General features: G+C 49.5%; 1 protein-coding gene across 2 annotated transcripts in view; it reads left to right on the forward strand.

Annotated features, from left to right (window-relative positions):
• Positions 1–12,804, forward strand: part of NFYC (nuclear transcription factor Y subunit gamma) — a 67,826-nt gene that overhangs the window by 17,410 nt on the left and 37,612 nt on the right. Inside the window, exon 1 of one of the 2 annotated variants that reach the window (XM_001507129.5) lies at positions 2,286–2,541. The exons of the other annotated variant lie outside the window; for it this stretch is intronic. Coding sequence (XP_001507179.2) covers positions 2,526–2,541 — 16 coding nt within the window. The 5' untranslated portion in view covers positions 2,286–2,525. Of the gene's footprint in view, positions 1–2,285; positions 2,542–12,804 lie in introns of those variants that run through there. 2 annotated transcript variants of the gene reach the window in all.

Raw genomic sequence — 12,804 nt, forward strand, 5'->3', positions numbered from 1 at the left:
AAGTGTCCCCGAGAACCCTGCCTGGTTTGCTGGCTCGTGACTTAGTAGCAGTGTAGCGGGATAATGATAAGCGCTTAGTACAGTGCTCTGCGCGGATTGAATGAATCAGATCCGTTTTTTTGGGGGTGTGGGGACACCCCCTCCCACTTATGCTCAGTCCCCTCCAAGGTCTGTGCAAAACCTTTGGGCCCCGGACTCCAAGTAGTTTTGCCCCTATATTGCTCCATCCACTTCATCCCTGTGGGGCCGTCGGATGATTGATGACCCACCCAAGTTGGGTGTTTTTTTGGGGGGGCTGCCTTAAATGGATCAATTTAAACCCCTACAGTAACTTTCCGATGTGCGCCCCCCCCACCCCCCCCCCCCCCGGCGAATGGACGTAGGGTACAGGACTGATAATAATAATGATAAAAATAATAATAATGATGGTGGTATTTAAGCGCTTACTATGTCAGTGGAGAGAGTCCGGGCTTGGGAGTCAGAGGTCATGGGTTCCAGTCCTGGCTCCGCCACTTGTCATCTGTATGTCTTTGGGCAAATGACTTCACTGATTAGACTGTAAGCCCGTCAAACGGCAGGGACTGTCTCTATCTGTTGCCGACTTGTTCATCCCAAGCGCTTAGTACAGTGCTCTGCACATAGTAAGCGCTCAATAAATACTATTGAATGAATGAACTTCACTTCTCTCGGCCTCAGTTACCCCATCTCTAAAATGGGGATGAAGACCGTGAGCCCCGCGGGGGACAACCTGATCACCTTGTAACCTCCCCAGCTGCTTAGAGAAGCAGCGTGGCTCAGTGGAAAGAGCACGGGCTTTGGAGTCAGGGCTCATGAGTTCGAATCCCAGCTCTGCCACTTGTCGGCTGTGTGACTGTAGGCAAGTTACTTAACTTCTCTGTGCCTCAGTTCCCTCATCTGTAAAATGGGGATTAAGACTGTGAGCCCCACGTGGGACAACCTGATTCCCCTATGTCTACCCCAACGCTCAGAACAGTGCTCGGCACATAGTAAGCGCTTAACAAATACCAACATTATTATTATTATTAACCATGCTTGGGACATAGTAAGCGTTTAACAAATGCCATCATTACTATTATTATGTGCCAAGCACTGTTCTAAGCACGGGGGGTACATAAGGCGATCAGGTTGTCCCACGTGGGGGACTCCCGGTTTTCATCCCCCTTTACTGAGGCTCCGAGAAGTGACGTGCCCCGAGTCACCCAGCTGGCAAGCGGATTAGAGAAGCAGCGTGGCTCAGTGGATAGATCGTGGGCTTTGGAGTCGGGGGTCATGAGTTCGAATCCCAGCCCTGCCACTTGTCAGCTATGTGACTGTGGGCAAGTCAGTTAACTTCTCTGGGCCTGTTACCTCATCTGTCAAATGGGGATGAAGATGCACTTGTCAGCTGGGTGACCTTGGGTAAGTCATTTAACCTCCCTGCGCCTCAGTGACCTCAACTGTAAAACGGGGATGAAGACTGTGAGCCCCACGTGGGACCACCTGATGGCCTCGTATCTACGCCAGTGCTTAGAACGGTGCTTGGCACAGAGTAAGGGCGTAACAACCACCAACATTCATTAATTAATTAACAAGTATTATTACTATTATCAGGGAAGCAGTGTGGCTCAGTAGAAAGAGCCCGGGCTTGGGAGTCAGAGGTCATGGGTTCGAATCCCGGCCCTGCCACTTGTCAGCGGTGTGACGGTGGGCAAGTCACTTCACTTCTCTGGGCCTCAGTGACCTCATCTGTAAAATGGGGATGAAGACTGTGCGCCCCACGTGGGACAACCCGATTCCCCAGTGTCTACCCCAGCGCCTAGAACAGTGGTCTGCACATAGTGAGCGTTTAACAAATACCACCATTATCATTATTAGAACCCGGGACCTCCGGTTCCCAAGCCGGGGCTCTTGCCACCGAGCCACGCTGCTTCACCGATGTCATGCGGACATTTTGGGCGGCCAGTGGGGAGCGCTTCAATGACCCGAAACTGTTTTTTCCAACGGCCAGGGAGGAAGCCCCCGGGCCCAGGGCGAGCCGGGCGGCGGAGGGAGCCCGCATGGCGGCCGAGCGGCCGGCGGCCTCCCCGGCTGACCCCTAGCCCGCCGCTCAAGGTAACTTTCAAACAGGAAGTGGAGCGAGGCGGCGCGGCCGACCAATGGGCGCCCGGCGTCGGCCGCCGCTCCCGCCGCCCGGCCAATGGGAAGCCCCGGGGGCGAGGCTCCCCGCGAGTAGCAGGCTAGGTTGCACGCCTTTGACTGTTAAAGTGGAAGGAGGCTGCGGGGCTGCGTTGGGAGCCTCGGAGTTGGGGACCGAAGCAGGGGTCAGCTCAAAGACAAAGAAAAATGGCGAAGAGCCGGCGGGGAGGGCAGCCTCCAAGGCCGCCGACGGGAGAGGACAGGCCTCGGTCGTGTTTCCGCCTCCCCTGCTTGCCTTTTGTTCCCTCCGTCCTCTGGTCGGGGGGTGGGGGGGCTGAGAGTGACTTAAATTCTCCCCGTCCGAGGAGGTGTAAATAACTACATGTAAAATGAATGCCGTTCCCGGTAAGTTGCCCTCTTTGTTTTCCGTTGGGATGAGAGAAACTGTTCGGCTTCAGGGAGGGGAGACAAGTTGCACTGTTGGAGAAAATGGCCACTTTACATTCCAGGCATACCTTCTGGTGCACCTACAGTACCTTGCTCTGTTGGGGTTCTGCGTGCCCTGCAGTTGGAGGCGGGGTGGTCGTGGGGTTTGGGGTGGTGGGTTTCGGGGGGGGGGGTGGTTTTTTCAAGTTCAGAAGCCGTAAGGGCGGGCTCCGGAAGGAAGGGTAAAGCGTTTTCGAGGAAAACACAGCGGATTCGAGCACTCTGCTCTTCGCGTGGCGGGCAGCCGGGCAGGGAGCTCAACTCTTTTCCAAATAATCTTCCTTTGTTCGAGGGCAGTGAAGCTTTCCCCCAGAAACAAGCCGTCCGGGGGAGGGGGACGGCGTAGGAGTTTGGGGGGTCTCCCGATGATGGCTTCGGGCAGATGTGTTTGCAGAGAGGACAGGAGGTCGCTGACGTGCCGTTCGGAATTGGTGTGAAAATGCGATTTGCACTTCGAAAGTAGGTTGTCCTGCCGAAGGCCTCGGGTCGTAAAGTTAAAAATCTGCCATTAACTTTGCCCTCCCCTCCAGTCCCCCAATTTTTTGGTGGGGGGGGCGGGCACCAGTTGATGTAGGGGATGATATTGCGTTTTGGATGTGCCCATTAATGTTAAGCATGCCGGCCAGAACACGCTTCCCCTCCAAATCGCCAGGGTCTCGAGAGTTGGAAGGAAATGTATCCCACGAATTGCACACATTTCTGTCGGATCATTCCTTTCTTTTATGTGCGAGACGCCTCTCCTGTGCAGTTTGACAGATTTATTGAAGACCAGGGGATGAGAGCCGCAGTTAATCGAGTAGGAAAGTTAGCCACGAGCACCCCATGCCCTTACAGGTAATGGGTAGTATTTTTGCAGGGGTTTCCTGCTATCCGGGGGCGGGCGGAATATAGTACAGGTTGCTAATTAGAAGTCAGTCAGACCTGGGGTGGGGGTAGGGGGCTGTGGAGGCAGAAAAGGAAAGGTAAGAAAGCCTTGCATCCTTTGGTCAAACGTTCCCCCAAACACTTACTAAATGGAAGCCATCCTTGGGCCTTTTTTTTTTTTTTACTTGCAAATAAGAATTGAAGGTCATTGGAATGTTCCCGCAGCAGACAAGCTCCAAAGGGAAACGGGAGCCAGCGAAGGACAGTCCTGGAATTAGGAGAAGAACGGCTCCTTTTCGCTTAGAAGCCTTTTCGGGGGGTCGGCCAGGGTCCCCCTCTCCCGTGAAAGGGGTTTTCCGAGTCTGACGAAGAAGGATTTGGATTTGGGGCTCGTCAGTTCGGAGTGGTGCTGCAGTAAAAGTTGCCAGAAGCAGGCCGCCGTCGTTAGCTAGAGTGACCTTGAAACACTGCTGCGAGAGTTTAGAGAATGAAGGGCAAAGTTTGTTTATACAGCTTTGGACTGAAAAGCTGCCCTAGAGATGAAAGGGGAATGTACTTCTGATGTCTGGTACGCAGTGGTTAGTGAGCACAGATTATAGATTCAAATGAGAAGGCATTTTCGACAGGGAGACAATAGTATTGCTCTCAATCTCTCCCGCTTCCTTCCCTTTGCCAAAAAGATTTAAAATCTCTTTGGTATGACAGTCCAGCCAACTGCCTGACATAGATTCAGCATTCCTCATCTGCTGCTCGGGTCTTTCTAATCTATAGAGTTCTTGGCCCGGGAATGGTATTTCAAGAGTTCAAAGTAAATTGTGTTTGTTAAACTTTGGTGGGGGGGCGAGGAGGGATAGGGGTGGTTGGAACGCTTATCTGCACTTCAGAAAATGGTCATTGTTCTGGGAAGTTAAGTAACAGACTGGTAAGGAGTGTTTGCTAAGGTTAAACTCTGCCAAGAGACCTGTAGAGTTGTTTGTTTTTTAAATAATGCTTCCGTGGTGGACCGTACCAGCTCCATAGAATTTCGTTCAGGATTTAAAAGCGACTGGGAATTCTGGACAAGAGTGCTACTGACTGCTGGCTTTAGGGTTGTGAGCAAGGAGAAGAAGGGGTCCTAACCTGAGCTGTGGACAAGGATGTTTACAGAGAGTGAGAACCACCGAGTTTAAGCTTCAGGAAGAACTAGCCAGGTTGAAGAAGTTAGGAGCGGTTAAAGTACTTCCTCATTTAGTTAGGTGAGTTGGAGAATGACCTTGTTGAAGTTCCTCCCGGTTCCTTTCCCAGAAAAGTGAAGGTGAATTTGCAGGGAACCAGCCTGGGAGCTCTCGGTCTCAAAAGCCAAAAGGAAAAGAACTTGAGAAGACAGATTCTCAGGGTTGGTGGCTGGAAGTTTGGGGACTCTCAGGCCCTGGAGCTGTTTGGAATTCCAAACCACTTCTAGGGTTAAAAAAGGTGGGGCTTGGCCTGGCTTCCCTCGGGAAGGCCAGGGGGGGAAAAAAATCTGTGAAGACTTGAGGGCAGTGGCAGGGGAGTTCTGGACAGCCAAATCTCTATTAGTAATAGTAATTATGGTGTTTGTTAATTTCATACTGTGTGCCACGCACTGTACTTACCTCTGGGGTAAATGCAAGATAATCAGGTTGGACACAGTCCCTGTCCCATTTGGGGCTCACGGACTAAGCAAGAGGAGACTGGGGCATGGAGATGTTCAGTGACTTGCCCAAGGTCACACAGCAGAGAAGTGGCAAAGCCGAGATTAGAACCCAGGTCTTCTGAGTCCCGGGCCTGTGCTCTTGCCACTCGTCATTTCCTTTTCCACAAAGCCCTCAATAAATACTGTTGGTGATGACCTCCTTCTCGTTTACCCTTTCCCTTTTCTCCACCTCCAGGAAGGCCAAGGCGTTGAAGTTGTATTTTGCTTTCATCCAAAAGCTTAGGGTGAAAGTAATATTTTTTTCCATGTATATTTGTTTTCAGGCCAGTTTTCCTTTGAACCCAGTGTCCCTGCTCTTTGCCCTTGCTACAAGTCACGGGTCTCTGTGAAGAGGAAAAATTTGTAAATCTATTAGCATTGAGCCCTGCAATGGAAAACTCTTGCTCCATAGGTTATAATGGTTGCCTGGCAGAGGTCACTTTTGAAGCAAACGGGCCAATTGTTTTAACTCTAAACTCCTGCTGCTGGTTATTTATTTATTTTACTCGGGCCTGATGCCTCTATTTTGGCCAATGGAGTCATATGATCTGGTCTTGGCCAGTAGTTGAGCTTGAGCACTAATAGCGGTCATCACCTTGGATTTCTGGAAGTGGAAATTTTTAGAGTGGGCCTCTCTCTCTCTCTCTCTCTCTCTCTCTCTCGCTGTTTAAAATCTGCGCAAAATTTCCAAAGGCACTCAACACCTGCCACCAAACCACTTTCCCAGGAAAAAGGGCTGGGAATTCCTTGGTGGGAGAGGGGTCTTTACCCTCTCTGTACAAGTCTCAAGGCATCTATTTTTAGAAATGCTTATGTTGGTTCTGGGGGATGGGAATTTCATCATCTGTTTATAACTTCCCGTCCTATTAGGTCACTTCCTCTAAAGCCCAGGCAAGCCCGACTCCGGGTCTCCTTTGCCTGAGCAGATAGGGCTCGGGCCTCGTGTAGAGGCCAAGTCCACTAAGAGTCCCGGGAGCCGAAATGGAGGGAGATCCTTGCCCCCCGACTGTAGTAGCCACGGTCAGCCCAGCCTTTTCTTTACCAACGTAGGAGCCCCGTCTAAAAAAGTTTTTTCTGTGTATTTGTTTCATCCCACCGTGGTTTACAGAGCCTGCTGGATGTCGTACCCGGTTAGAAATGTGTAAACAATGTTGCTCTTTCACAGAAACCCTCCTACCTCCAAACTCAAGTTCACTACCCAAAGGGTTCCTTGACTCTTAAGTGTCTTGTGTCTGTTTCATTTTTTTTCCTTCTTTTTGAACTGAATGCTTTTGGTTCAGATAGCTGCTCTTCCACCCTCTCGAAGGGATTGTTATTCTCCGCTCTCAAGAGTAAGCATCCATGTCCGTACATCCGTCCATTCCCCCCACCCCCCCCCTGGAAGCGACTGCCACTCGTGGTGTGTTTATTCATCCGAGTTTTTCCTGTTTCATTACTTCCCACGAGGTTGGTGTCCGCTTCCCCCTCCTCCGTGCTAAATTGCTGCTGCAGAGCTAGGAAGTGGGGCATGGGATAAGTTAAAATGTCTCAAATATGGAGTCTGTTTATCATAAAATATGCTGCGGCAGCACACTTACCCTTTAGCGCAGTTTATGAGTGTCCCGGGTCTGCCGATTGCGTACTCCAAAAAGCTTTCGATCAGTTCAGAAGCTAATGGTTCACACCTGGCCTAGGTGTGCCTGAGGACTTTTCTGGGTTTTGCAGCCACAGAATCTGAATCAGAGCCCATGTTGCCCCAGACTTGAGCAAATTTTCTGTTTAGCATAAACCCAATGCCAGCTGATTTTCCAAAGGGATTGGGTTCGGTTTCATAAGACACTCTTCAACCCCACAGCACGTACGTTATTGTATCCTTAATTTATTTTATGTCAGTCTCCCCTGTACACTCTTGTGTCCAGTCGGTCATATTCATCGAGGGCTTACTGTTGTTCAGAGCACTGAACCGAGTGCTTGGGACATTCCCTGCCCACAATGACCTTACAGTCTAGAGTGGGAGATGGACATTAATATAAATAAATCAGATTACAGCTATGTAGATAAGTGGGGCTGGGAGGGAGAATGAATCTACCACCTCTTGTGTTGTCCTCTCCCAAGCGCTTAGTGCAGTGTTCTGCACACCGCAAGCACCGAATAAACACCCTTGATTGATCAGTTGGAGGGGCAAAAGGGTGCTTAATTTTTTAAACAGAGGAGACTGAAATGGCAATCACCAAGTAAATAGTGGAGTTCATGCGGTCAGTCAATGGTATTTATTGAGCACCTACTCCTTCCAGGGTCCTGAACTAAACAGTTAGGAGAGTACGATAGAGTAGGTAGACACGAGCCCTCCCCTTAAGGAGCTTACAGTCTTGCAGGAGAAGACAGACATCGACACATTATTAAGAGGAGGAAGTCGCTGAGCATAAAGATACGAACATAAGTGCTGTGTGGCTGGGCAGCGAGTTGAGTAGCGTAAGTACTTACAATCACAAAACGGTAGTTTGCCCAGGACGGTTTTTCTACCGACGTGTGTTTTAAACCGAATCAGGTCCTACTTCGTGCAAGTTTTTGGAGACGTTTTCAGACCACTGAATTCTACCTGGACTACCTATGGTCAAGTGAACCTGATTAACATCATTTCAGATAAGGTGTTTTCCTGCAGCTGAGTTATGACCCCTTGTTCTTCAAAGTTTGAGTGGTTGAATTGATGCAGTTATTCAACTCTTAACAGCCTAACAGTCTAAAAGTTGTAGTTGAGGACAGCTGAATGGAGTGAATCAGGGAACCCGCGGTTTTTAGAAATTCATTTGGATTGGGTGGTTTTATTGTTACGCCTTCCTACACCCTCTGCCCTTAACTCCTTTAGAACTGCTAGGTTGTTGAGAAGCACTCATTGGGTCGGTCAAGCAGTACTCTTGACTGAGCACTTACTCTGGGCAGAGCATTGTCCTAAAGGCTTGGAAGCATACAATACAGTGAGTTGGCATGATCCCTGCCTTCAGGGATCTTACAGCCTAGCAGGCCCCCAAGAATCTAGAAGCTCCCACCAAAATGCAACCAAACGAGCAGATGCCTCAGAAGTAAATTCTGCTGCCAGCCAGTTTTCAGTGCGTTCTTGTCAGTGAAATTAGTTCTGCACTTACTCAAGCAGCTAGGTGTGAGGGAGTAAGAGTTAGAATGGAGGCCGATTCCCCTAGAAAGGGAGAGCTATTAAAGAAAAAAAAAATCTTAGCGAATGTTTAACTTTTTTAAATAGCATAACTTGCGACCTTGAGCTTTCTGGTTCAGAGGAAGAAAGGAGACTCATAATTAAAGCCCACGGCAGGCCCACTCATTTGCTCTTTACTCCTGCAGAAATATCAAGGCTCCTATCAGGTCTACATCAGTGCTGAGGCCCTCATAATTCAGCTCCTAGAGAAAGTGGGTCTTTTGAATAATAATAAATAATTATGGTATTTGGTAGGTGCGTATTATGTGCCAGCGACTTTTCTAAGCGCTTGAGTAGATACAAGGTAATCAGGTCAGACATAGTCCCTGTCCCACATAGGGCTCCCAGTCTTAATCTCCATTGTACAGATGAGGGAACTAGCATGCCCAAGGTCACATAGACCAGCGGCAGAGTGAGGATTAGAACCCAGGGTCTTCTGACTCCCAGGCCAGGGCTCTATCCACTAGGCCACGCTGCTCCTCAGATGGTCTGGGTAATTGCCGCTAGGGTCCACTGTACCTTTGAGAAAAGACCAAAACGCGGCCCGTTTTGCCTTTGCAAGGTGACCTTGGCCGTCACAGGGCGGAGTCAAGGTGCAGTCGGGCGGAGGTTCCCCGGAAACTCCTCAAGATCTCTGCGGTCCCTGATCTTGATGCATGGCCTGCATCAAGGAAGTCACATTGGGCAGCATTTTCTCACGTGTAGGATTTGGGCAGTTCACATTTACGCAGTTAGCTGCTTTGAAGTTACCTGGGTAGTGGGAAATGGGTAATGGGTATTAGGAAACACCCAAGTGGGCACTCTTGTCAGAAGGAGTTGTCAGGTTTGCCTTTGGGGTGGTTTTCTTTTTTTTTTATGGTTTAAGTGTTTACCATGTGTCAGGCAAAGTACTAAATGCTGGGGTAGATAAAAGGTTATCAGATTGGGTGCAGTCCCTGAACCCCATGGGTCAGTCTTAATCCCCGTTTTACAGATGAGGTAACTGAGGCTCAGAGAAGAGAATTGACCTGTCCAAGGTCATACAGCAGATAAGTGGTGGAGCTGGGATTACAACCCAGTGCCTTCTGACTTCCCAGAGATTTCTTTATCTGACTTGTCGGATGCTTTTCAAAGCATCGTTGGACAGTTTAGCCACAGTACCCTCAGTAACTTCAGGAAAGAATCTTCCCGCCAAGGGTTAGATTAGGTTGGGCATCTCCCAAAATGCTCTAGGCTGTTTTATACGTGGTTTATATTAATGACTTGATTTTCATATAGCACGTGGTTTCCCAAAGCACTCATTACGTACCTCATTTTTTTCCTCACAACATCCCTGCGAGGTAAGGAAAGGCAGGGATTATCCCCATTTCACCTCTGGACTGCCGTGTCTTTCACCTTCGAGGCATGTTGTCTTCCTCACGGACCGGATTGATTCCTTTTTATTTTTGTATGAGAGTCCGGGCGGGGAGCGGGGGGCATCACGTTCCAACTGCCGTCACGTGACGTTTCCCAGTGATCCGGAAGTACCGAATGTCAGTCACCCACCTTCCCCCGCCGCCATCGAGGGAGGAGGAGGGTAGGGAACCTGCCTGGTTGAAGAAGCCTCAGTCGCATGGAAACTCGAGAGGAAAAACTCGGCCCCTCGAAAGGGACTTGGCCTGGGGACCCCCAAGAGGATCCTTTCCATACGGTTCAGCCGTAGAAATGGATTCGATAGCCTGGGGCGGTGAATTTGACAGCTCAGGACAGGCCACTGCAGGGAGGTAAAGGCAGAAGGCACCAACTGCTTCCCCTCACCTTGCTGCCAGGTAGAAAATGGGATCTCCCCAGCCCCCTACTCTCCCCCTCACTCATGTTCATGTGCTAACGTCCCCACGGCTCAGACCCACTCAGGCTGGCCAAGGAACGAAACCCTCTGAGACATTCTCTGCAGCTTCAGGGGACTTGACCATTCCAAGCCCCTTCCTCTCCTCCCCCACCTTCAGCTGGAAATCACTAGGGGTCACAACAAACCTCCTTGCAAGTTTGAAGAACTTTTCCAACTGGTCAGTATGAGGACCTGGAATTCACAGTCGATTTGGATTAGCGATCTGAAGAAAGAAAGAGGGAATGTAGAAAGTGGCTTTTTTTTTCCTTGGCCCCCCCTAAAAAAAAACTTTCTGACCAAAGAGATTTTGAAGCAGTCTTCTAGACTGTCTACTGGTGACGGTCAACTACTTTTATCATCAAGAGCATCTGTTGAGCACCTACCATGTGAATAGCACTGTACATAGTGCTTGGACAGGTCCAATACAGTAAGAGTTGGTAGACACAACCCCTACCTACAAAGATTTTCCAGTCCAACAGGGAAGAGAAGCCGTGAAATCAGATTGCAGCTAGGGAGAGTGCTCTATGTTTTTGAGGAGCTGGGTTTAGTTGGATTTTTCAGTCAATCCTTTCCTATGTGACCAGAGTCTCTAATGACACCATCTGGGGTGTGTCCGAGAAGGAAGGATATTGATATAACACATCTCCGATTTTAGAGAAAGGGGCAAAAGGCAGCAGTGTCCGTAGATTTGTAAGTCAGCAGAATCCTTTTAACAGCCTGTATTGGCTGCTTCACCACACATTGCAGGCTATTTTCATTGTGTCGATTCAAGTCAACAGGCCAAGACGTTCAGTGTCAAGATTTAAATGCCACCACAATTTCACATGGATTAGTCCCCGGGCATAATCCCCTCTCCTAAAATAGAGCCCAGGTTTAGATCATTGGCAATACTGAGATGTATAAACAGGAGTATGACTTGCAAGAATTTGCAGGTCGTCCTTCCTTCCATTTGACTCTGCACCCCTAAGATCTAGTAGCCTAGTGGAAAGAGCACAGACTTGGGAGTCCGAGAACCCGGTTCTCATTCTGCTTCTGCCTCCCGCCTGCTGTGTGACCTTGGACCAGTCACTTCTTGACTTGTTTCCTCTTCCATAGGATGCCATGAGATGGGGGTTCAATATGGTTCTCTCTCCCCCTTTGATGCTGAGCCCCCTAAGGGACAGGGACTATGTCCTTTATTATCTTGTATCTACTCCAGTACCTAGCACCTAGTAAGCATTTTGCTAATTCCATAATGAGTATCATTTCTTCGCTGCGTTCAGTTCTGGATTCTGCGTACTCCAGCCCGCCACATCGTGCATTATTGCCACGTGTTTCAGCCTGAATAGGATGAGGGAATTGGGGAGCGTAACCTTCTGGCAGCAGCGCATGCGGCTCTGGATTCAGCGGGCCACGTCCCCGGAGAGACTTTTGGCATGCGTGGTGTCAAAATGGGCAAGTTCTGCAGTATGTCTTTCTTCATTCGAGGTTTGGGAAAAACGTGGTCATCCGTTCTCATCCGGTCCCCCACGATCGCGTTCTAGCCAGGTGTATTGTCACACTGATGGGGGAGAAAGTTAGGAGGCCCCCATAGAGTGAGTCCTTGGTAGAAAGATGAGGCCAACTGGGATTGCTCAACTTGAAGACAAGCCAAAAGGTAACTTCATTTTTGAATATCTGATGGCTGTCCGGGGGGGGGGAATGCTGACCAGTGGTTCATCAATCTGACAGTGGAAGTTTTTGAGTACCTTTTTGGCATTAAGCAATTGGGAGAGTTCAGCAGGGTTAGTAGGCACTGTTCCCTGCCCTCAAGGAGTTTTCAGTCCTAAAGGATAAGCAAGAGGAAATGGAAGTAAATTAACAGAAGCCAGGTTTCACATAAACCAAAAAACAGCTCAATTGTCAGTACAGCATAACAAGGGAGTAAGTTCTGCTGAGAAGTTGTGAGAAATTGTTTGTTCATTTACTAATTTCTCTCTCCCTTCAAATATTTCCTCAGGTTTGTCCACTGGGAGTTGGCCAAGCTGTGGAAACAGCTACAGACTCTGTTGTGGTATAGCTCTGATAGTACATGGGATCCTCTGGGCCAGCAGCTTTCAGATTAGGGTGGGGTGGAGAGAGAGTGAGGGGCTTGTGGGAGGCTTTTGAAGCAGAGACAAGGTGACCCAAACTAAGAAGCTGGGGCGGGTGGAAAAGAGGACAGAGAATTCCAGATCAGTGACTGTATAGGGAAATAGGGATGCAGTCACCTAAACTCTACCCATTCCCCCTTTTCAAATCGAGGTGAAAATTCCTTGACAAGCCCCTTCTAGATGGGTACCTGGGATCCTCAAGAACCTCCAGCTGGTCTCCCCACCCCCCAATTCCCATTACCTTTAATCCTTAGATTTCCACCATCTGCCTCTAGTTAAGTTTGCCCTGCTCAGGGCTGTAGACAGAGATGAGCCCAGCCCAGCCTTCAAGATAGCCTTCAGCCCTGCCAAAACCCAAACGCGTCCTCCCCCGGAGACCGCGTTCCTGCCGGCTCCGGCTTCCGCTCCCGTGATCCTTTCTGCGGAGACACGGAGGCTGCACACTCACTGTGCTACCGTGGTCTGAGGTGTCAATCAAGGG

Source organism: Ornithorhynchus anatinus, chromosome 16, assembly GCF_004115215.2.
Source record: "Ornithorhynchus anatinus isolate Pmale09 chromosome 16, mOrnAna1.pri.v4, whole genome shotgun sequence".
In the NCBI taxonomy this organism is placed as follows: Eukaryota; Metazoa; Chordata; class Mammalia; order Monotremata; family Ornithorhynchidae; genus Ornithorhynchus; species Ornithorhynchus anatinus.